Consider the following 26,535-nt stretch of genomic DNA (forward strand, 5'->3'; position numbering starts at 1 on the left):
GCGTCGCTTCTGCCATGGACTTGAGAAAAAAAGCAGCAGCGAAACTTGTCAACGCTGATTGCTTGTGGAGCTGTTAATATGAGTCGGGATGGTTTCGCAGAAGACTCTCCCTGCATCTCCGGACTCTAACTTTCACCCATGCTCTCACTGAGAGGCTGACAGGACTACTTAAAACTCCAGTCCCATGCCGAAGAGTACTACCCTCCATAAGAGACTATCGAAAACTTCTGAAACTTCACTGCCAACCTCCTGGGACGAAAGGCAAAGAATGACTGGGGGATGAGGGAAGTGGGAGAGTATTTAAGCCTTTGGCTGGGGTGTCTTTGACCTCCTCCCTGGTGGCCAGTTCTGAATTCCCAAAAGTAATGAATGCAGCTGTGGACTCTTTCCATTTATGAAGAAAATAAGACTGTTTCCAGACACAAATCTGTAAAAGTCAACTTTATAGCCATTTAAAGCTAGGGAGCCCAAAATGGGAGACACTCTTTAACCAACATGCAAGAGATAAGATATGTGCATTCGACAGTTTTGTTAACTACCACAAGCTAAATAAGTCGAACCCTTGCGGATATACGTGGGTTGCGCTTTCACAAGAATATTTCTGGCTTTATGTGGGACTGTGGCTCCCTATGGAGGTGCCGGGCTGTGTGGAGGGGCAGGAATGGCGGGAAAATTGTGGGGATTGGTCCTTTGTGTTTATCAAGATGAGCTGTGTGTATAAAAGGAGTGTATGTTTTACAATAAAATCAGTTCCTGTTTAAACTGAAGCTAGTCTGGTCTAGTTATTTAGGTGAGCTCCCAGCTAAAATCACTTTTCCTGGGCTACATAGCAGCCTGTTCCAGGCAGAAAAAGGATCCTCAGGCAGAGCTAACCAGCCTGGGTAGCTGGAGTCTGTCACAGGGTGGACCCTGGTACTGATGTTGTCGGGCATCAGGGGTGGCCTACTGGCTGTGGTCACTTGCCAGCTACATAGCTGCAGTTGGCAGGGAGAAGCAGCACCCGTTTGGCGGAGCTACCCAGTCGGGGTAGCTGGGGTAACCGTCACATTGGGCTGGGCAGCGGTGGGATCTGCTTCCTTTCACACAGTTTCTGCTGACAGAGGAGACGTACCACAGTAGCCGGTAAATATGGAGGCAGAGTTCCTAGGGAGAGTACAAAAGATGCTGACTGGAACAAAATGATCCTTTTTCAGAACAGGATGTTCTGGCATGGAGGAACCTTGCCCTCTGAGTCCACTGGTGGGAGGCTCTGCAACAGGAGCAGGAAAATGGAAAAGTCCTCCCCACGAATGACACGAGATACGGGTTCGGTGGATCGTGAGACTGCCTTTCCTGGGAGAACAGCAAAAAGGAATGGCTAGCTGTTCTACATAGACTGATCCAGCAAGAGATGTGGGTGGAGGACGGCTATCGGGCCCTCCAATGGCTCGCTATGCAAGCGCAGCCATGGCTGGAGGAAGGCTCCCCCACAGAGGGCTTTGGCTTCAGCGGCCCTGGATTGTTGTTTACAAAAAGGACAGAGGACCCACAGTTTGGAAGTGAGACAGACCAGGGTCTGGAGGATATCTCTGGGCTCCAAGAGGAACTGCTGGATCTCTTGGAGGAGACCTGGCTGCTGGACGATCTGGATTTTATAATTGACCAGGAAGAGGCACTGGTCAATGAATACAAGAGGCTGCTGGATCTCGCTAAGCAGCGTGCCAGGGGCATAAAGATCTGGGGTGCAGCCCTCTGGGATTCATGGAGCTCGACCGTGGAGGAGTGGCTGCAAAGAAAAAGGGAACCAGGGCTGCTGGATCTTGATCAGCAGCCTGGCTCTGAGCTTACAGACTTGGACAAGGGAGCCACCCCAGCAGAAGTGCTGACAACAGGGCAGAGAGCCGCTGGCCTCTGCCCAGCACCTGTAACAGCTCCAGGAAACCTGGGAGCGGAGGTAGTCGTCCTCTCTCCCCGTAAACAGAACCCCTTCCCGGGAGAGGAGACAGTCGGTCTCTCTCCCCAGCGGCAGAGCCGGGAGAGGAGACAGTCGGTCTCTCTCCCCAGCGGCAGTGCCACCCCCTGGGAGCGGAGGTAGTCGTCCTCCCTCCCCGTAAGCAGAACCCCTTTCTGGGAGAGGAGACAGTCAGTCTCTCTCCCCAGCGGCAGATCCATCCTTCGGGAGCGGAGGTAGTCGTCCTCCCTCCCCTTACAGAGAAGCCCGTGCAGGGAGAGACGGGTATCGATATCTCTCCCCAGTGGCCGAATCCCTTTCTGGGAGAGGAGACCGTTAGTCTCTCTCCCCAGCGGCAGCACAGTTTCCCATGGAGCAGAGGTAGCAGACCTCCCTCCCCAGCGGTTGATCTCTTTTCAGGGGAAGAGACAGACTGACTCTCCCCTCAGTAGCTTGGCAGGGTCTCTACCCTTTTTTTGTCCCGGAGTATTTCTCACCGAGGCCAGGCGTTGCATTGGGCAAGGAGGATAAAAGTGTATACAGTTGGTGCCACATGTTTGGGCACCCGAGCTTTACCTGCCCCACCAAGGAGCAACCTCCCCCTCTGGTCTGGGGTGGGAATACAGCTGGGAAACCGGCACTGGCTTTGTTTGTGGGTGGGTCAGCCTGTACTCAACAGAGTGTCACAAAGGGAGACAGTTTGGCCATGGAACTTAAGGGAACTGGAACTTGTGGAGCAGCAATTGTTTGGGAGCCGGCCTTAGCAAACTTGTTTGGGACTTTGCATTATGCGACTATCCCTGCGCCCAGGGCGCAGGGTTTAAACGCCAGCAGGAACCCCCCAGGATGCCCCAAGCTCTGGAGAGATGGTATTACCTCTCCCAGCAACCGAGAAGTGGAAGGCCACCGTCGGACAGCCCCAGGCCGACCCGTTAAGGGTCTAGCTGGGTCTGCCGAACTGGAGGGGTGGAAATGTCACGGATACCAGACAGATAAGGCTACCCCCCACCCCCCCCTACAACCTCACCCCTGTTGTTTCTCAGTGGTTTTGGGCTCCTCAGAGCAACCACAATCTCTGGAAGCTTTTGGTTGCCTGGTTTTGTGTTCCAAACTTGTTTAGAAAAGAGCTGGTGTATGACCAGGAAAACCCTCCTAGGCTGGCCGGGCTCCTGGAACTCCCGGTCGGCCTCCTTACAACGGACACCCGCCTAACCCCTCTCAGGCTTCCCAGGTTCCTGGAACTCCCGGTCGGCCACAGGCCAGCAGGACACCCGCTAACTTTAACCCTGGTCGCTCCAGCAACCATGTGCCCCAGAGCTCCGCTCTTTTGGGGATTAGTAGCCTCCGCTCTTTTGGGGATTAGGTGGCTACAGGCTGTGGTCACTTGCCAGCTACATAGCTGCAGTCGGCAGGGAGGAAGCAGGACCCGTTTGGCGGAGCTACCCAGTCAGGGTAGCTGGGGTATCCGTCACATGAGTATTATGTCCCTTTAAGGTAAGCAACACATAGGAACATCATTGTGGACCTCTGAATATAATGGGCATGTCTACAACAGTCTCCAGCTCCTAAAAAGGAATGCTCACTACACATAATGGATTAAAATACAATGTGTACTGTCACTTTAAGAACAAAAATATTGTTAATTTCATAACCCCTACACGGAACCCGCTTTTAGGTTGAGGGGACATGTAAGCCAGAGGCAGGGAAAGCAGAGCTCATACACTTATAGAGCTTTATATAACTAAGGCAGGAGGAGGATGGAGTCCACAATATCGTTAACATTTTCCAACACAAAACACGCAGCGCCTCATCTGAGAACATAATAAATAAAAAACAACTCTGTAGGGAATCACATCGCTAAGATTAGACTTCCTACATGATGAATTAGTTAGAAAAGTCGGCTTAGTAGTGGCGCCGCTTGAAAGACACCCTGCAATCGGAAGCAACGTATCAACAATAATTGCGCAGTTAGAAACAGAGTGCACCCTCAGATCCAACTTATCTGAATTCCCGCCATTGAAATCGCTCTGCATACAGAGCAGTAACGATAAAAGAGACAGCCCTTGTATATAAGTCTCTAACCTCAGTAAACAAAAGAAGCCATTAATGAGACCTAAGCCATCTCAGCTATGTAATTTCTTTCAAGGGACACTGAACCCAAATTTTTTTTTTTGTTATTCAGATATAGCATGACATTTTAAGCAACTTTCTAATTTACTCCTATTATCAAATTTTCTTCATTCTCTTGGTATCTTTATTTGAAATGCAAGAATGTAAGTTTAGATGCCGGCCCATTTTTGGTGAACTGGGTTGTTCTTGCTGATTGGTGGATAAATTCATCCACCAATAAAATGCTGTCCAGAGTACTGAACCAAAAAAAAAAACAATTTATGTAAGAACTTACCTGATAAATTCCTTTCTTTCATATTAGCAAGAGTCCATGAGCTAGTGACGTATGGGATATACATTCCTACCAGGAGGGGCAAAGTTTCCCAAACCTTAAAATGCCTATAAATACACCCCTCACCACACCCACAATTCCGTTTAACGAATAGCCAAGAAGTGGGGTGAAAAAGGAGCGAAAGCATCAAAAAATAAGGAATTGGAATAATTGTGCTTTATACAAAAAAATAATAACCACCACAAAAAAAGGGTGGGTCTCATGGACTCTTGCTAATATGAAAGAAAGGAATTTATCAGGTAAGTTCTTACATAAATTATGTTTTCTTTCATGTAATTAGCAAGAGTCCATGAGCTAGTGACGTATGGGATAGCAGATACCCAAGATGTGGAACTTCCACGCAAGAGTCACTAGAGAGGGAGGGATAAAATAAAGACAGCCAATTCCGCTGAAAAAAATAATCCACAACCCAAAAAAAAAGTTTTAATCTTATAATGAAAAAAACTGAAATTATAAGCAGACAAATCAAACAGACAGCTGCCTGAAGTACTTTTCTACCAAAAACTGCTTCAGAAGAAGAAAACACATCAAAATGGTAGAATTTAGTAAAAGTATGCAAAGAAGACCAAGTTGCTGCTTTGCAAATCTGATCAACAGAAGCTTCATTCCTAAAAGCCCAGGAAGTAGAGACTGACCTAGTAGAATGAGCCGTAATTCTTTGAGGCGGGGACTTAACCGACTCCACATAAGCATGATGAATCAAAGACTTTAACCAAGACGCCAAAGAAATGGCAGAAGCCTTCTGACCTTTCCTGGAACCAGAAAAGATAACAAATAGATTAGAAGTCTTTCTAAAATCTTTAGTAGCTTCAACATAATATTTTAAAGCTCTAACTACATCCAAAGAATGTAACGACCTTTCCTTAGAATTCTTAGGATTAGGACATAATGAAGGGACAACAATTTCTCTACTAATGTTGTTAGAATTCACAACCTTAGGCAAAAATTGAAATGAAGTCCGCAACACCGCCTTATCCTGATGAAAAATCAGAAAAGGAGATTCACAAGAAAGAGCAGATAACTCAGAAACTCTTCTAGCAGAAGAGATAGCTAAAAGGAACAATACTTTCCAGGAAAGTAATTTAAATGTCCAGAGAATGCATAGGCTCAAACGGAGGAGCCTGTAAAGCTGACAAAACCAAATTAAGACTCCAAGGAGGAGAGATTGGCTTAATGACAGGTTTGATACGTACCAAAGCCTGTACAAAACAACGAATATCAGGAAGACGAACAATCTTTCTGTGAAAAAGAACAGAAAGAGCAGATATTTGTCCTTTCAAGGAATTTGCAGACAAACCTTTATCCAAACCATCCTGAAGAAATTGTAAAATTCTAGGAATTCTGAAAGAATGCCAGGAAAATTTATGAGAAGAACACCAAGAGATGTAAGTCTTCCAAACCCGATAATAAATCTTTCTAGAGACAGATTTTCGAGCCTGTAACATAGTATTAATCACTGAGTCAGAGAAACCTCTATGACTAAGAACTAAGCGTTCAATTTCCATACCTTCAAATTTAATGATTTGAGATCCTGATGGAAAAAAGGACCTTGAGATAGAAGGTCTGGCCTTAACGGAAGTGTCCAAGGTTGGCAACTGGCCATCCGAACGAGATCCGCAAACCAAAACCTGTGAGGCCATGCTGGAGCCACCAGCAGTACACATGAGCGCTCCATTAGAATTTTGGAGATTACTTTCGGAAGAAGAACTAGAGGCGGAAAGATATAAAGCAGGATGATAATTCCAAGGAATTGACAACGCATCCACTGCTTCCGCCTGAGGATCCCGGGATCTGGATAGATACCTGGGAAGTTTCTTGTTCAGATGAGAGGCCATCAGATCTATTTCTGGAAGACCCCAGATTTGCACAATCTGTAGAAAAACCTCTGGATGAAGAGACCATTCGCCCGGATGTAACGTCTGGCGACTGACATAATCCGCTTCCCAATTGTCTACACCTGGGATGTGAACCGCAGAAATTAGACAGGAGCTGGATTCCACCCATACAAGTATCCGAGATACTTCTTTCATAGCTTGAGGACTGTGAGTCCCACCTTGATGATTGACATATGCCACGGTCGTGACATTGTCTGTTTGAAAACAAATAAACGATTCTCTCTTTAGAAGAGTCCAGAACTGAAGAGCTCTGAAAATCGCACGGAGTTCCAAAATGTTGATTGGTAATCTCGCCTCCTGAGATTCCCAAACCCCCTGCGTCGTCAGAGATCCCCATACAGCTCCCCAACCTGAAAGACTTGCATCTGTTGAGATCACAGTCCAGGTTGGACGAACAAAAGAGGACCCTTGAATTAAACGATGGTGATCCATCCACCAAGTTAGAGATGATCGAACATTGGGATTTAAGGATATTATTTGTGATATCGTTGTATAATCCCTGCACCACTGGTTCAGCATACAAAGCTGAAGTGGTCTCGTGTGAAAACGAGCAAAAGGGATCGCGTCCGAAGCAGCAGTCATGAGACCTAAAATCTCCATGCATAATGCTACCGAAGGGAACAATTGAGACTGAAGGTTTCGACAGGCTGAAACCAATTTCGGACGTCTCTTTTCTGTCAGAGACAAAGTCATGGACACTGAATCTATTTGGAAACCTAAAAAGGTTACTCTTGTCTGAGGAATCAAAGAACTTTTTGGTAAATTGATCCTCCAACCATGTCTTTGAAGAAACAACACAAGTTGATTCGTGTGAGATTCTGCAGAATGTAAAGACTGAGCAAGTACCAAGATATCGTCCAAATAAGGAAATACCACAATACCATGTTCTCTGATTACAGAGAGAAGGACACCTAGAACCTTCGAAAAGATCCTTGGCGCAGTTGCTAGACCAAATGGAAGAGCAATAAACTGGTAATGCTTGTCTAGAAAAGAGAATCTCAGAAACAGATAGTGATCTGAGTGAATAGGAATATGCAGGTATGCATCCTGTAAGTCTATTGTAGACATATAATGCCCTTGCTGAACAAAAGGCAGAATAGTTCTTATAGTCACCATTTTGAATGTTGGTATCCTTACAGAATGATTCAATATTTTTAGATCCAGAACTGGTCTGAAAGAATTCTTTTTCTTTGGCACAATGAATAGATTTTAATAAAACCCCAGACCCCGTTCCAGAACTGGAACTGGCATAATTACCCCAGCTAACTCTAGGTCTGAAACACATTTCAGAAACGCCTGAGCCTTCACTGGATTTACTGGAATGCGTGAGAGAAAAAAATCTTCTCACAGGTGGCCTTACCTTGAAACCTATTCTGTACCCTAGTGAAACAATGTTCTGAATCCAAAGATTGTGAATCGAATTGATCCAAACATCTTTGAAAAATTGTAACCTGCCCCCTACCAGCTGCACTGGAATGAGGGCCGCACCTTCATGCGGATTTAGGAGCAGGTTTTGACTTTCTGGAAGGCTTGGATTTATTCCAGACTGGATTAGGTTTCCAACCAGAAACCGTTCCTTTAGGAGAAGGGTCGGGCTTCTGCTCTCTATTTTGACGAAAGGAACGAAAACGATTAGCAGCCCTAAAATTACCTTTTAGAAGTCATATCTACATTCCAAGATTTAAGCCACAAAGCTCTTCTGGCTAAAATAGCTAAAGACATATACCGGACATCAACTCTAATGATATAAAAAATGGCATCACAGACAAAGTTATTAGCATGTTGAAGAAGTTTAACAATGCTATTTGCATTATGATCTGTCACTTGTTGCGCTAAAGCCTCCAACCAAAAAGTTGAAGCTGCAGCAACATCAGCCAAAGATATAGCAGGTCTAAGTAAATTACCTGAAGATAAATAAGCTTTTCTTAAAAAAAGATTCAATCTTCCTATCTAAAGGATCTTTAAACGAAGTGCTATCTGCCGTAGGAATAGCAGTACGTTTAGCAAGGGTAGAGATAGCTCCATCGACCTTAGGGATTTTATCCCAAAACTCCAATCTATCAGATGGCACAGGGTACAATTTCTTAAACCTTGGAGAAGGAGTAAATTAAGTACCCAAACTATCCCATTCCCTAGCAATCACATCTGAGATAGCATCAGGAACTGGAAAAACTTCCGGAATTAATACATGAGGCTTATAAACCGAATTTAAACGTTTAGCAGTTTTAGTATTAGGAGGACTGGATTCCTCCATATCTAATGCAATCAAAACTTCTTTTAGTAATGAACGAATAAACTCCATTTTAAATAAATATGAGGATTTATCAGAATCAATATCTGTAGTAGAATCTTCTGAACCAGAAAAAAACTCATCAGAATCAGATAAGTCAGAATGATGACGGTCACCTAAAAATTCATCTGAAATGTGAGAAGTTTTGAAAGACCTTTTACGTTTACTGGAGGAATAACAGACAGAGCCTTCCTAATAGAATTAGAAACAAATTTTTTTACATTAACAGGAACATCCTGAACGTTAGATGTTGAAGGAACAACAACAGGTAAAGGATTATTACTAATGGAGACACAATCAGCATTGGAAAGTTTATCATGACAGCTTTCACAAACTGCAGCTGGAGGAACAGTTACCACAAGTTTACAACATATGCACTTAACTTTGGTAGAACCAGCATCAGGCAGCGTCTGTTCATTAGTGGATTTTGATCCAGGGTCGGGATGAGACATCTTGCAATATGTAATAGAAAAAACAACATATAAAGCAAAATTATCAAATTCCAGTTTCAGGAATGGGAAAGAATGCAAAAAAATAAGCTTCTAGCAACCAGAAGCAATGAAGAGAAATGTTTAAATAAATAATGTGAGTAAAAGAGACGCCCCATTTTTTTGGCGCAAAAAAATGTCTGAATACGCATGCGTAATAGAATACAACTTCCGGTGAAAAATTACCGCGCCGGAAGTGACGAAATTTTTAGCGCCAAAAAAAGAACGCGCCAAAAAATAACGAAATAAAAAAACATTTCCCGCCCCCGCGAGCTTAACAGCACGCAGGAAAAATGGCCAAATGAAAATTTTTCAAGGTAAGAAAAAATAATTAAATGCATTATCCCAATAATGAAACTGACAGTCTGAAAATAAGGAATACCGTTTATCCTGAATCAAGGCAAATATAAGTTTATAGACATATATTTAGAACTTTACATATAAAGTGCCCAACCATAGCTTAGAGTGTCGCAAAAAATAAGACATACTTACCCCAGGACACTCTTCTACATAAAGCAGATAGCCAAACCAGTACTGAAACGAGAATCAGTAGAGGTAATGGTATATAAGAGTATATCGTCGATCTGAAAAGGGAGGTAGGAGAAGAAATCTCTACGACCGATAACAGAGAACCTATGAAAAAGATCCCCTAGAGGTAGACCATTGTTCTCGAATAGGCAATACTCTCTTCACATCCCTCTGACATTCGCTGCACTTTGAGAGGAAAACCGGGTTTCAACCTGTTGCGAAGCGCATATCAACGTAGAATCTAAGCACAAACTTACTTCACCACCTCCACGGGAGGCAAAGTTTGTAAAACTGAATTGTGGGTGTGGTGAGGGGTGTATTTATAGGCATTTTAAGGTTTGGGAAACTTTGCCCCTCCTGGTAGGAATGTATATCCCATACGTCACTAGCTCATGGTAATTACTCTTGCTAATTACATGAAAGAAACCTTAAATGTCTTTTTCAAATAAAGATAGCAAGAGAGCGAAGAAAAATAGATAATAGGAGTAAATTAGAAAGTTGCTTAAAATTGCATGCTTTATCTGAATCACAAAAGAAAAAAAAATTGGGTTCAGTGTCCCTTTCAGCCTATTAGAAATAAAGTGCAAGCTCAATAAACCTAAAAGGAGCCCTAAACATAATATCCATTACAAATGAATAATACACAAGGCATAAGGGATTACCCAGATAAGTCTCTGAACGTACAAGAGCCAACACAAAATAATAGGATAATAGGGAATACTAGTATACAGGAAAGTATTAACCCCTCCTAGACAATAGTGCCTGCATCCTGCTAAAAATATATCCTTCCAAGGATATATTATGTCCCAAAGAAAGCTGCAGTATATGACATAAGTGCACAGTCCCCCTATAAAGAAAAACAAAAGGCACTTACCTGCAATCCTGCCGTCCAGCAGGACAGCTTAGCCGGTATGAGAGGAAGCCACTTCTCACATAGACCGTAATTTAAATCTGCCTGGCAGCAGGGCAGCTCACTAGGTTTGAGAAGCATTCTTCTCACATGGACCTGTGGGGAAAAAAAGGAAGACTGAGTAATCTTACTCAGGCTTTCAAGTTAAGGCAGCAACAACTATTTGGGAGGCGCAGTGAGGATTATACCCCACAAGTTCCCAATTGCTTAAAAGCCACCACTGCTCAACTGAAGAGACTGACATGGGCTACAGCTAAACCCCAGGAAAGAGCAGAACAAACTTGCTCTGCTTTAAAATAATAAAATCTTGATTGAAGAAACTTCTTTTCAGACAGCTAAACTTTACCACCTCCTTGCTTTTAACGTAGGCAAAGAGAATTACTAGGGGTTGTGGGAAGGGAAGTGATTCTTAGCAGCTTTGCTGTGGTGCTCTTTGCCTCCTCCTGCTGGCCAGGAGTGATATTCCCAACAGTAATTAATGATGATCCGTGGACTCATTGTGTCATTAGAAAGAAATTTATACAAGGACATATGTACTTTCCCAAAGCTGTTTAAATCTGTACATCATGATACTAGAGTCTAGGTCTTAATAATAGTCGCTACAAGTTTTAGTTTGGAAACTTTTACATTCTGCTTTATGTTCCTGGTTTGTTTCATACATTGTCACCCAAATCTGGAAAGAGCACCATACAAGCCATAATTTTAGCTGGGGACTAACAAGTCCATTTTTTTTCACTTGTCACAAGCACACAAAAAAAAAACTATACAAAATCCTGCCATGGTTGCTAAAGGTAATGTGTAAATCTTATGTGTCAGTGTGTGTGCTCCTGAAAATGAAGAAGGTTTTGAAGCTTGAAGAGACCAAACATGGATTTGAGATCAAAGAATCACCATAAGAGAAGTCTGAACCACAATAAAAGTGACAAAAAATAAACTGTCTTAAAGAAATATTGGAACTGTAAAGTATTTTAAAACATAGGATAAAAGGTAAATGAGAGGGCAAAATTGTTGAGTTAACAAGACAGAACTTAAAATGCAAGAGCGATAGTTAAGGGAATTGGCAAACTAGAAGATGGAAAAGTGAGAACAATGGCATAGCAAGCAAACGATGTGTTGAAGAGGGAAGCACATGATAAAATGAGAACTAGTTCAATACTAAATCTAGATGAAGAGTGATTTTTGTGAACAATTTCGGCCATTACAAATAAGTTAGCAAACCTTGATGACATTAAGGCATGATTCCCAAGAACAGATGCAAGTGCAATCCTAGTAACGGTTAGGTATGTGGCTGGTGCTGTTATGATATTTTGAAGACAATAACTCTGGGTTTTCAATAGTAGTGTAATATCAGGGAAGAAATGGCAGAAAGGCAATAAGAGGTTGAATCTTGGTAAACACAAAAATTATAAAAAGGAGACTGATAGAAATGAGTGAATTACATTTTTCCCCAAAGAGGTGGGACCAAGATCAGTGAAATGAAGGGCCATGGTAAAGAAGAGAGAGTACAAGAAAGTAGACAATAGAGAGAGTGACGTGCATTCGATAGTTTCATTCATTGCCGAATGCGGAAGAGGCTGCTTGTGGTATTCTGCTCTTTTAGGAGCCATATATCTACTTGTGCAAGTGAAACACATTAAATGAATAGTCTAATCAAAATGAAACTTTCATGATTCAGATACAGCATGCCATTTTAAGCAACTTTCTAATTTACTCCTATCACCAATTTTTCTTGTTCTCTTGATTTGTTTTTAATGTAAGCTTAGGAGCTGGCCCATTTTTGGTTCAGCACCAGGGTAGCACTTGCTGATAGGTGGCTAAACTTACATTCCTACTTTTTGAAATAAAGGATAGCAAGAGAACAAAAAGTAAATTAGATCGTTTTTTTAAATTGAATGCACTATCTGAATCATGAACGTTTAATTTTGACTAGACTATTCCTTTAAGATCTAGATTTGCACAGAGTTTCACTTGCACAATTATTATTATTTCATAATTATCATCATTATATTTGTAGAGCATCAACAGATTCCGCAGCGCTATAAACAGACGGTATACAAGAAAACATTTATAGGGATCAAGTGGGTAGAGGGCCATGCCGAGAGTTGCACTGTTGTAGATTAGTAAGCTCTTATGAAGGTGACCTACAAAACAGCTGGGCTCATAGGCTTACATGCTAAAGGGGTTCAGGGGATAGCAATGTAGGAGAGAAACTGGTATAAAGAAAGGTTAGTGTAGGTTGTATGTATCCCTGAACAGTAAAGTCTTTAGGGAGAGCTTGAAGCTTTCAAAACTAGGGGAGAGTCTTGTGGAGCGAGGCAGAGAGTTCCACAAGATGGGAGGTAACAAGAGAGGAGAGTAGGAGGTCATGAGCAGAGCGAAGGGGACGGGAGGAAGAGTATTTAGAGACAAGGTCTGAGATATAGGGGGGAGCAGTGCAGTTGAGGGCTTTGTATGTCAGTCAGAATTTTTTGTTTAATCCTGGAGGCAAGAGGAAGCCAGTGAAGGGATTGGCAGTAAGGTGCAGCAGATGAAGAGTGACGTGTAAGGGAGAGGGGCCTGGAAGAAGTGTTCATTACGGGATTGTAAAAGGAGCTAGACGGCAGCTAAGGAGACCAGAAAGGATGGAGTTGCAGCAGTCAAGGCAGGAAAGGATAAGAGTGGATTAAAATCTTAGTTGTGTCTTGTTGCAATTGCAGGTCGGACAGGTTCTCTACTTAAGAACTTGTCCTCCTGCAATCTTAACAAGTTTTTCAATAAGTGGGGTGGCAGTATGAAGGTGAAGTAGGGTCAAAACAGATTTAGATAGACAATATATAAAAAGGAAGAGAGCAATCCAGTTGTCTGTGTTAGAAAAGGACAGAATATACATGAAAATTAAAATTATAGTACAGATCACAAGACAGAGGAAAAAGTTGTAGGACAGGACAAAGGAAGTTTCAATGTCCGATTTAAATTAAAAGCATGAGTAGAGGTTTGAGAATATTCTTAGTTTAAATTCTACATTACAATTGTTTATACAAATGCATTACTGTTAAACTCTGTAGCTCTGTTAAGGAACAACATGCTTCTCACACCCTGCACGGTAGAAAAGCAGATTCAACTGCAGAGATGAACCAAGAAAGCATAAATGAATGCATGTTCTAAGAAATTGGTCTATGTGGGCAAAGCACAACAAGTTTACATAATAATGATTTTTTAAAATCCTTCCGCACTGATTTCATATCAGCCAGCTAGTGCTTCAGTTTCATACACACTCTGCATGATGCTAGGCTAAACAATCATTTCAGAATTATGAAGATGTCCCTTTTATAGAGCGCTAACAGCGTTTACAGATATTACAAAACATTTAAATTGTGACATACCGTCTGCAGTTAACGTCAGAAGATTCATGTTTCGACAATGGCCAAATATCTTCTAAAAACAATTCTCCTTTCTTGTAAGCTATCCGCGCCAAGGGAGTCAGCCAGGAGAAAGTCATGAAGGAGAAAAGCCCGGCATTGTCCACTGGGTGCTGGTGTCTGCAAGACATACAGCCAAATGACTGGATCCTTCTAGTTATCTCTACACCCATGGGTAAGATGAGATTGACATTTCCAACATGGGAGATAAAAGCTTTTAAAAAGTGAGGCAACAAACATTTGAACTGTCCTATTAAAAAGCATGCGTGTTCTGAACAAGCGAAAAAAAAAAAAATCTGACAAAGGGACACTGAACCCACATTTTTTTCTTTCATGATTCAGATAGAGCATGCAATTTTAAGCAACTTTCTAATTTACTCCTTTTATCAATATTTCTTCGTTTTCTTGGTATCTTTATTTAAAATAGCAGGAATGTAAGCTTAGAAGACGGACCATTTCAGCTTCAGCACCCTGGATAGTGCTTGCTGATTGAATCAGCAAGCGCTACCCAGGTGCTGAACCAAAGATGGGCTGGCTCGTTAGCTTACATTCCTGTTTTTTTCAAATAAAGATACAGAGAGAACAAAGGAAAAATTGTAAATAGGAGTAAATTATCAAAATCCAATGTAATCCAGCACAACAAACAAACAGGTGTGCACGCCCACAGGTCACTGCAAAAACCTTTGGATAATACAAAAGTTCAAGAAAACGGCAGCACCACCTTGATATGCAGTAAATCCTCTTTATTCTTTATGTAGGAGCACTTACATTTTGTACCTGCTCCTACATAAAGAATAAAGAGGATTTACTGCATATCAAGGTGGTGCTGCTGTTTTCTTGAACTTTAATAGGAGTAAATTAGAAAGTTACTTAAAATTGTGTGCTCTATCTGAATCATGAAGGGAAAAAAATTAGGCTCAGTATCCCTTTAAAAGGTATTTTGCATAACATTCCTTTAGCAATCCGGAAAATGTGTTGATGTTACCAATGGAGAATAATAAAATGTGTATCAATAGAAAGGACACCTACACTTAAAGGGACACTGAACCCAATTTTTTTCCTTTCGTGGTTCAGATAGAGCATGACATTTTAAGCAACTTTCTAATTTACCCCTTTTATTAAATTTTCTTCATTCTCTTGGTATCTTTATTTGAAATGCAAGAATGTAAGTTTAGATGCCTGCCCATTTTTGGTGAACAACCTGGGTTGTTCTTGCCGATTGGTGGATAAATTCATCCACCAATAAAATTGTGCTGTCCAGAGTCTGAAAGAAAGTTGCTTAAAATTCCATGCTCTGATTCACAAAAGAAAAAAATTGGGTTCAGTGTCCCTTTAACTATAAACATCATTTTGTTTACTTGCAAATGACAATTTAAATAACTTCATAGTCTAGAAAAATGATTTATCACGATTAGTTGCTACCCTATGGGATGCATTATATAATTGCATGTCGCTTTAATATACAATACTTCCTGAAGGCTGGATTTTGGAGCCAACACTAAAGAGGAATGTAATGTGTTGGCGGTGTTAAATATTTGCATTAAACAAGGTAAAGTACAAAGAGGCAGTAGGAGTTACTGCAGTGACAGGGACTCACTTGGAAGTCCACCGGATAGGTTTTAGCAAGTTCAGACCATGGTGGTATTTGCCTTTGTGGTGATCCTCATCAAGGATCCGCAAATGAGAATGTATGGAGATGTCCAGAGGAAGACCCTCTACTCGGGCAGCAGTCTCCAGAGCATCTTGACAATCCACATTCTGTAAAAGAAAAAAAAAAAAAAAAAAAACATTTGTATTATCACAAAATATAAATTGACAGGGACATTTAAGAAGCTAAACTAGGGTTTGCCAGAAGTTTTTGGAGACCCATAAAATTTATGCTGGTTAACCCATACAATTGATTACCCTGAACATCCATGCACCAATGACCTATTTTTTGATTTCAGGAAAACTCATGCCAAAAACTTTAAAGGGACAGTCAAGTCCAAAAAAAACTTTCATGATTTAAATAGGGCATGCAATTTTAAACAACTTCCCAATTTACTTTTATCACCAATTTTGCTTTGTTCTCTTGGTATTCTTAGTTGAAAGCTAAAACTAGGAGGTTCATATGCTAATTTCTTAGACCTTGAAGGCTGCCTCTAATCTGAATACATTTTGACCACTAGAGGGCATTAGTTCACATGTTTCATATAGATAACATTGAGCTCATGCACGTAAAGTGACCTAGGACTGAGCACTGATTGGCTAAACTGCATGTCTGTCAAAAGAACTGAAATAAGGGGCAGTCAGCAGAAGCTTAGATACAAGATAATTACAGAGGTAAAAAGTATATTAATATAACTGTGTTGGTTGTGCAAAACTGGGGAATGGGTAATAAAGGTATTATCTTTCTTTCTAAACAACAAAAATTCTGGTGTTGACTGTCCCTTTAAAAAGAGCAATATAGCAAGAGTCAGAGCACCCTGGTGCCCTAAGCCTAAAAACTCTCAAAAACCTTTACATGTATTTATCAACTTCTATAAAATATTTGTATACCTGTAGGCTTATTTTGCAAATATGGACTCAATGCAATAACATTTCTACATTATTTTCTAGCCAATTAACCGGGTAAAAATGGACAATAGACACAAACATATTCCAGTACGTGAAGGAGTTTCTACAAAATGTATACAGGGTTAGAGTTAAATCTTACTGAATTTAGCTTTTCATAAACATTTTCAGAGCTACTAAGTTCACAGAGGACTCGTATATAACAAAATAAAAAGAGAATTCCCATGGGAACTTTCCACACTTCAAATGTAAACTTCATTTTTGTACAGAAAACATGGTATGTCAGATTAAATATTTATGCAAGCTATTCTACGCCGTTTAAAAGGTGTAGTCGCACATACAAAAGAGAAAAGAATCTAAACCTGTTAACTTAAAAGGACAAAGAAAATAAAAACGTCACGATTCAGGATTAGGCATGCAATTTTAATAGAACTTTTAAATTGACTTCTATTATCAACTTTACTGTCATAGAGCAAAAATAAAATGTTCTAAAATATTAGAACTTGTTTTTATACTTTAAACCCCCTTTAAGCAGGGGTTTGAACCTATAATCAGTGGCCATGTATAATATGTATCTCATTCTGCATGTTCTTTTTACCACATTTGTTAAGACATCAAAACATCCTTACCACAGCCCGAATGAATAACACTGAAAATCAGCAGAAATATAAAATCATATCATTTAGAAGCCCAAAAGGTATGAGATATTTTTTACATCTTATTTACACCGGCAATACCTTCTTGGGGATTTATAGGGAAGATGAGGGATACAGGTATATTTAAAAAGGTATCAGTCTGGGATGATTTTAGTAATCCCTGAAATTGTGGTTGCAAAATCTCCAAAACTACAAATACATCTTCATAAATGAGCCTCTTAAGGAGTTGTTTTGTTTTATATTTTTATTTAAAAAAGGTTAAAAGGAAGTGTGATAAACAATTTTTAACCATGACAAATTTGTGTATATTTGGATTACATTAACATGTATGTGACAAAATACTGCATTATTTTACAACAGGTCTAATGGCTGTTTTCCTAGAGCAAAAAATAAAGTCATAAGAACTAGTCGTGAATAAAACAGCACTAGTCTATCCCACTAGTCGCACTTCTCACAATAAAAAATAAAGTCATAAGAACTAGTCGTGAATAAAACAGCACTAGTCTATCCCACTAGTCGCACTTCTCACAATGAGCAACAAAAAGGTACACTAGAAAGAAAACTAGGCAGTCTGTTAATTATAGGATAAAAATAAGTAAAATAAATTAAATGTTCCAATTTAGGCTGCGTTTAACCAATACATTTATTCATAACACAAGTAATAAAATAGCTAAGGACACCGGTGTCTTAAAAAATTTAAATCAATATTATTTCATTACAATAACTAGCTTCGTTATAGAAAATAGGGCGCAGCTACAGCCGATTGGAGAAATCCGACATAACTCCAGGGGTTTGGACACCACTGAAAAGAACGGCGAGTTAAATAAATAAAAGGTGAGCTGCAAGCCATACCTAAAAAACAGAAAGCAGAAGAAGTTATAGCCGATTAGGTAAGCCGTTTCTGCTTTATAATAACAGACACTTAACCTCTGAGCCTTATGACAAAGGCGAGTACCAAGTATACATTCAATAACCAATGGATAAAATGATAAAACTTTAAATATAACCCTAATAAGAACTGTGATTGGCCAACTTGGCCATACCTTATCTTTCTTTCTGTTTTTACACACTAAGTGGATTTAACAGAGATTAGTGAAACTCTATCCTATACGATCTATGATTGGCCTATTTGGACATACCCTCTCCAGTTATCCACTAAGTTAATTTGAGTATGCAAGTAATTTAGCTGCCAACGCTGATTGGATTTATACAAGGTTACTAAATATTGCAAAAGGATATTATATCTGTGTTACAATTGTGTTGTAAAAATAACACATTTCCTGTAACACCTTTAAGCTACTAAATGATATCTACTAAGAATGGTACATTGCTTATACATTTATTTAGTTGCAGACAGGCGTTTATAAAAGGTAGTTTTATACAATGATTTTCCTATAACGGACTAGTGATTGTCATGAAATTTATATGATTTAAATTTAATTGAGACATTGGGTGTCCTTAGCTATTTTAATATTGTTATTATTTCATTTTATTACTTGTGTTATGAATAAATGTATTGGTTAAACGCAGCCTAAATTGAAACATATAATTTATTTTACTTATTTTTATCCTATAATTAACAGACTGCCTTTGCACCACCCCCAAATCTTTGTTTTTTCTATGGGCTGTTTTTCTGCTACAACACAGTGTTGAGTTGTATATGGTGCAGTCTCATTGCAGAATTTCTTCACAAAAGATAAAAACATGTCTTTTAAGGGTGCTGCGTTATAGGGTATTCAATACACTTGCACGCTTCTAAGCCTATATAGGGTTATGCTCTCCGGGAAAAGAAGCTAAGTTTCAAACAAAGGATAGTAAAAGAACAATACACACACATATATATATGGTCATTTGTAAGTAGAAATTTAGCTTTTAATAATACAAAAAGTTAAAATCTTGGGAAAAACAGGACGTTTCGATGGCATTCTTTTTCAAATGTCCCAAAAGGTAAATCCAAAGTGTCACACCACTATTGGGTGTTCCCCATGAGAGCATAAAACTACTGGGCTGAATGTGTTATATTTATACAAGTCATAGCTGACATCGAGGGCTGTGTTCAGCTGTTGGATAATCACTTGCAAATCTGATCACTGGTTCCAGTCCAACCCACATGCTTTATACTTCATTACGCTGTCAGTTGAGCAACTGCATGGCTAATTTGCATATGTGGGAGTGATCTGCACCGAGAGTAGTGTCCAATATCTTGCGATGTTTTCAGGTGTCATCATACACGCCCACTTGTCTCTGCTGTGAGCAAAACTTCCCCCAAACAAAGGGATATTAGCCTGTTACTTATGAACAGCTTCAGGCACAATGATGCCGTATGTTTCACACAGGTTGGTGAGGGGTCACCTTTGTCAATCAACATAGAAGGCTGCATGTTCACCTTGGCGCATGATTTACTGAACATTGTACTGGGGATGTAATACACATTCAAAAGTTGTAGTGAGGAGATCAAATGTCCCACCTATACCGGGTACACCCTCGCATTTTATTCATAGAGCAACAGCTAATGCAGGAATATCAGGAAATATTGATGGGGTGTAATACACATTCGATCTATTCAAATCAGATAACACGAATGCCCCACTTGTAGCGGGTACATCCCCATTGGTTTAATATGAAGCTCCCATGCAAGATTAGCAGAAAATGCTTGATAGAGCACACAATCCAGCAACATGTGGGGGGTGGGTGATGTTAAATAAATGACATCTAATAACACATTAGCCAAGTAGCAAAGGAAGAGAAAAAATGGGATGAAAAGTGGTTAATAACATTGCATGTGCCCATAAGTGCTTATTTAAGGCAGGCCTCTTTGGGGCTGACCCAGTCCAGTGAGAGGCATCAGTCAGGGGGAACTTAGGGTTGGGCTAGTATGTTAAATCATATAAAACAAAACAAAACCGGAAAAAACAACTTTAATTTATTTTGTTGCTGCCCTATGCAGCTGCCAGCTTTGCTTCAGGTGAAAAAGAGTTCTGTACTTCCCCTCCAAGTGCAGTGGAATGTGCCCGCTGTCACTTCCTTAGAGCAGGAAAAGATGCAGTGTCAGTGTTTTAGCCAATTTATTGAAGGTGCTCTGCAGACCTTAGATTTTGCTGAAAGGGGATTCTGTTAGTGAAAATTATAATTTAATTGAATGTGGTTTAGTGTTTTTTTACTCTTTTACAGCAGTTTAAGGATTGTTTTTTTGCATTTTGTTTACTTCAAACTTTACACCCACTACCTTAGCAGCTTGCCTCTGTACTGCACACTAGTTTATGGTCTCATCACTCTCTTTCTGTAGCTCTGCAACTGTGTTTTCTCACATTATCTTACTATTATGCTGTTTGTATGGGATGAGTTGTTATTTGACCAAGTAAGCTAGACCAAAAGCATGGTAATGTAAAATGAAACCAAGCAGTTTAAAATGAGTTATAGCAAATATTCTTCATAGCTCTGTAGCTATAGTATTTCATTTAAACCAGTGATTCCTTAGTTTTTATGTTTGGGACAACAAATAATAATTTATTAATACTCCCATTCATATGTGCTGTTCTGTTTCAGGTATTTAAAATAGATTGTAGACTATTAGCATTTGATAGTCACTTAAAATATTACTTAAACATTCAATGGTGCCTCCCCCATTTCAGTGGTCCCTCTTCCCCCCCTTTTGTGTCTCTCTCTCTGTCTGTCTCTCTCTCTATCCATCTCGTCTCACTGTCTCTCCCACTCCCTCTGTCTCTCTCCTTATGTGTTGTTCTCCCTCATGGTCTCTTTCTCTCTCTACACCCTCTGTGTCTCTCTCTCTCTCCCCCTGTCTCTCCCTCCCCCTCTTCCCCCGTCCTCTCCTTCTCCGCCACGGGTGCTTTTCTGTGTTTCTGTCTACCTTTTAGTTTATTTATTAATTGGTGGGTGCCATCTGAGGATGTGGCTTTATTTAAAGGGTTGGGGTCAAGCGCCCCACCATCTTTAAATTCACCAGCCGCCACGATCAAGACATTTTTATAGTTAATTGAATAATGAATGAATCTATAAGCATAATTTGCAGCATTGAAGTAAAAAGTATGTTTAGAAACAGATTTAATGGGCCTGGATTTATAGATCTCATAATCTGAGCAAGCATTTTGTTATCTGGCAAGAGTTTCTGTTACAATCCTTTAGACTAAAATCAATGTTTACTAATTAACCAGTTATCCAAGACACCATTTAAAGGGACATGAAAGCCATGTGGTTTCTTTCATGATTTTAGAAAGAGCATGCAATTTTATATAACTTTCAAATTTACATCTAATATCTTAATTTTCTTCATTCTTTTGATATCCTTTTTTTGAAAATCCTATCTAATATATGCTCAGTAGCTGCCGATTGGTGGCTGCACATAGATACCATCATGTGATGGCTCACCTCAGATACCTGAGGACCGGGGCGACCCCGAAATACGTTTATAAATACCGAAGTGCTTTTTCCACTGCTTTCCACACACATATATACATAAAATAATTAAGTAATTAACCCCTAATCCGCATATAACAAAAATTAAAATATTAACCTCTAAATCGCCCAACCCCCTCATGCAAATAACTAATTTAATTTCTAAGCCCCTAAATTAACCTCAATACTAAGTTATACTTAAATAAAAAACAACATTCAATTACAAAAAAATTCTAAAATTACAAAAAACATAAATTATGCTTACCTGATATTTCCATCGTGGGAGGAGAGTCCACGGCTTCATTCATTACTATTGGGAATCAAGAACCTGGCCACTAGGAGAAGGCAAGGACACCCCAGCCAATAGCTTAAATACCTCTCCCTACTCCCCTCATCCCCCAGTCATTCTGCCGAGGGAACAAGAAACAGTAGGAGAAAACATCAGGGGGTATAAATGGTGCCAGAAGAAAAAATAAATTTAGGTCCGCCCGCCGGAGATAAGGGCGGGAGCCCGTGGAATCTCCTCCCCACGATGGAAATTAAATATCAGGTAAGCATAATTTATGGTTTTCCATCTAAGGGGAGGAGAGTCCTCGGCTTCATTCATTACTATTGGGAACATATACCAAAGCTGCTCTAAAGGAACTGAATGAAACCGGGAGAGTAAAAGGCCGGAACCCTAATCCGAGGGCACCACAGTCTGTAGAACCTTTCTCCCAAAAGCCGCTTCCGCAGAAGCAAAAACGTCTCAAAATTGTAAAACTTCATAAAAAGTATGTAAGGAAGAGCAGGTAGCCTTACAAATCTGCTCCATAGATGCCTCATTCTTGAAGGCCCAAGATGAAGCCACCGCTCTAGTGGAATGAGCCTTGATCCTCTTAGGAGGCTTATGTCCCGCTGTCTCATAAGCCAAATGGATCAGCTCCTCAGCCAAAAAGACAAAGAAGTAGCAGAAGCCCTCTGACCCCTGAATGCACAACAAAAAGAGATGCAGATTGTCTGAAGTCCTTTGTAGCCTTAAGATAGAACTTAAGGGCATGGACCACATCTAGATTATGAAGTAACCGCTCCTTCGAAGAAGAAAGGTTAGGGCACAGAGAAGGAACAACTATTTCCTGATTGATGTTACGATTGGACACCACCTTGGGAAGAAATCCCAAGCCAGTGCGAAGAACTGCCTTATCCGAATGAAAAACCAGATAAGATGGCCCATGTTGCAAGGCCGCCAGTTCTGATACTCTGCGAGCCAATACAATGGCCAACAGGAAAAGAACCTTCCAGGACAGAATATTAAAGGGACATTAAACCCAAAAATTTTCTTTCATGAGTCAGACAGAGAATACAATTTTAAACAACATCCCAATTTACTTCTATTATCTCATTTGCTTCATTCTTTAGATATATTTTGTTAAAGAAATAGCAATGCACATTGGTGAGCTAATGACAATTGAGGGCAAATACGTGCAGCCACCAACCAGAAGCTACTGAGCATATCTAGATATGCTTGTTCAGGAAAGAAAATCAAGAAAATGAAGCAAATTAGATCATATAAGTAAATTAGAAAGTTGTTTAAAATGGTATTCTCTATCTGAATCATGAAAGAAAAAATTTGGGTTTAATGTCTCTTTAATGTCAAAGGAATGCATAGGCTCAAACGGGGACCTGTTGGCAAAACCCTAAGGACCAAGTTCAAGCTCCACGGGGGAGCAGACTGGCCTAAAGACAGGCCTGAATCGAGACAAAGCCTGAACAAAAGGATTGGATGTCAGGGAGCTCAGAGAGTCTCCTGTGTAACAAAACAGATAATGCCGAGATCTGTCCCTTTAAGGAACTAGCGGCAAGTCCCTTCTCTAAAACTTCAAGGAAGGACAGAATTCTGGAAACCCTCACCTTATGCCAAGTGTATCCATGTTTTTCACATCAGGACAAGTAAGTCCTCCACACCTTATGGTAGATGTGCTGAGTGACTGGCTTCCTTGCCTGAACTAGAGTATCAATCACACTTTCAGAAAAACCTCTCTTGGCTAGGACTAAGCGTTCAATCTCCACGCAGTCAGCCTCAGAGAATCGAGATTCTGATGTTGGAAAGGACACTGTTCCAACAGATCCCTGCGACAAGGTAACCTCCACGGTGGAGAGGAAGACATCCCCACCAGATCCGCAAACCATGTCCTCCGCGGCCATGCAGGAGCAATCAGAATGGTCAATGCTCTCTCCTGCGATATGCGTGCCACAATATGAGGTAGAAGTGGTAAGGAGGAAAGATGTATGCTAGAATCGAACCACCAAGGGCACCACTAATGCATCTATCAGTTCTGCCTGGGGGGTCCCTCGACCCGTAACGGGGAAGTTTGCAATTTGCAAGTGAGTCTGGATGCCATGAGATCTATCTCCGGTGTCCCCTATCTGAGACAAATCTCCGCAAACACCTCTGGGTGAAGAGACCATTCCCCCCACTCTTCTTTGCAAAAACACTCTAAATCTGTCAGAATGTGAGGGCATCTCCTGTGCACAGCCCTCTTCAAATCACCCCACAGATTTTGAATTGGATTCAGGTCTGGGCTCTGGCTGGGCCATCCCAAAACTTTAATCTCCTTCTGGTGAAGCCATTCCTTTGTTGATTTGGATTTATGCTTTTGGGTTGTTGTCATGCTGAAAAGATGAAGTTCCTCTTCATGTTCAGCTTTCTAGCAGAAGCCTGAAAGTTTTGTGCCAATATTGTCTGGTATTTGGAACTGTTCATTCTTCCCTCTAACCTTGACTAAAGCCCCCAGTTCCAGCTGAAGAAAAACAGCCCCAAAGAATGATGCTGACACCACCATGCTTCACTGTGGGTATGGTGTTCTTTTGGTGATATGCAGTGTTTTTGCGCCAAACATATCTTTTGGAATTATGGCCAAAAAGTTCAACTTGGTTTCATCAGACCAGAACACCTTTTACAACATGCTTTTGGGAAACTTCATGGGTTTTTTTTTGTAAGAAAGGGCTTCTGTCTTGCCACTCTTACCCCATAGCCCAGACATATGAAGAATACGGGCGATTGTTGGTAACATGTACCACACAGCCCCCCCAGTACTTGCCAGATATTCCAGCAGCTCCTTTAATGTTGCTGTAGGCCTCTTGGCAGCCTCCCAGACCAGTTTTCTTCACGTCTTTTCGTCCAATTATGGAGGGACATCCAGTTCTTGGTAATGTCACTGTTGCACCATATTTTCCTTCACTTGATGATACTGTCTTCACTGTGTTCCATGGTATATCTAATGCATTGGAAATTATTTTGTACCGTTCTCCTGGACTGATACCTTTTAACAATGAGATCCCTTCTGATGCTTTAGAAGCTCTATGCTGACCTTGGCTTTTGCTGTAGGATGCGACTAACATGGAAATGAAGTGCACTCTCAGGGTATTTTAGAGAACCACATCTGAGGACTGTCCATTCTCCTATGGTCCCTAAACAGAAGCTGTGTGTTGACATTTCTGAATTGTGTAAGAATGCCCATATTCAATATTCATATTCAGGTTCTGTTTAGGGGACCATAGGAGAACGGACAGTCCTCAGATGCCACCGCATAGAACTTTTGTGTATGGGGAAATCCTGTATGGGTTTGGTAAAGTTTTCAGCGATATATAAAATAAAGATATAAAAGAAAGTAAATGTTGACTAATAAGGATTTTGTAGGTTGACAGCCACAATCTTCGAGTAAACGATATACTGATCAGTAAGATGATTGCTAGCACAAATAGTACAGCGATAACCAGTGGGGAAAACAAGATGGAGAGAAACAATACTGATACCATTTACTGTAATGTTGAAAGAACACCACAAAATATGTAGCCCTCACAAGAGCTTATGAGAAATACTAAACAAGATCTTGTTAGTAGCAGATAACTCATCTGCATAGTTAGATTGTAAGGCGCAAGTTTAAAGGGACAGTCTACTTGAAAAATGGGCAAATCCTGATGCAGTGGCTGCTGTGTGTGAGTTTACCTATCGGTCATATATATTTATTATAATGCGTGTGGTGTAGATTCTATGCGGTGGCATCTGAGGACTGTCCGTTCTCCTATGGTCCCTAAACAGAAGCTGAATATGAATATTGAATATGGGCATTCTTACAAAATTCTGAAATGTCACACGGCCTCTGTTTAGGGGACCATAGGAGAACAGACAGTCCTCAGATGCCACCGCATAGAATCTACACCACACGCATTATAATAAATATATATGACCGATAGGTAAACTCACACAGCAGCCACTGCATCAGGATGTGCTATTCCATAAGCGCAATCATTACAAGCCATTCCGTGTTATTACTTTGTAGCAATGTACAAGCTGTTATGTGTTGCAGCATTTGTGGGCTGTGCGTGAGTATGAGCATTGAATATGGGCATTACAGCTATGTTAGAAAGCATGATCCATACTCACACACCAGCCCACATTTCTCAACACATAATAACAGCTTGTACATTGCTACAAAGTAATAACATGGAAAGGCTTGTAATGATAGCGCTTCTGGAATTTGACAATGCGATCACTGATTATCCATGACCTGGAGAACAGACCCCAGATTGTGTGTCATACTGTCTAATAGTGTAGCCTATACTTATGTAAATATATATAAGCCTGTATAATCTTATTAACACAGACGCTAGAAAACAAAAAGGTGGCACAGCTGTTACAGGTTATTGTGTAACTGATAATCACAAACAGCCCACAATGCTGCAACACATAATAACAAAGATGTATGACCTAAGCTATACAAGAGGGCGCTGTGTGCCTAAAATATATAAATAACTGTAATAATCACTAGTTAACAAAATAACATATAAAAATAGAATGTGACCATACAATCACCCCCAAAATGGATGCTGATCCCAATGGTGTATAGTGGGTAACCAAGAGTCTTAGTATACAAAGTCCCAATTGTAAAGTGAAGATCCGACGATCTGACTTATGCGATCAATATTCAGGCTGCTCTCTCCCTTCCTCCACTGTATGGTAGTAGATCTGTA

At 40.5% G+C, this 26,535-nt stretch overlaps 1 protein-coding gene across 3 annotated transcripts in view; it reads right to left on the bottom strand.

The window, feature by feature from the left end:
* ABCC5 (ATP binding cassette subfamily C member 5) overlaps positions 1-26,535 on the bottom strand; it is a 259,944-nt gene that overhangs the window by 193,363 nt on the left and 40,046 nt on the right. For all 3 annotated transcript variants that reach the window (XM_053710320.1, XM_053710322.1, XM_053710321.1), the window contains exons 3-4: positions 15,498-15,658; positions 13,865-14,020 (exon numbers count right to left, since the gene is read on the bottom strand). In XM_053710320.1, the coding sequence (XP_053566295.1) occupies positions 13,865-14,020; positions 15,498-15,658 (317 nt within the window). The remainder of the gene's footprint in view (positions 1-13,864; positions 14,021-15,497; positions 15,659-26,535) is intronic.

The sequence above is a fragment of the Bombina bombina genome, chromosome 4 (genome assembly GCF_027579735.1).
Source record: "Bombina bombina isolate aBomBom1 chromosome 4, aBomBom1.pri, whole genome shotgun sequence".
NCBI lineage: Eukaryota > Metazoa > Chordata > Amphibia > Anura > Bombinatoridae > Bombina > Bombina bombina.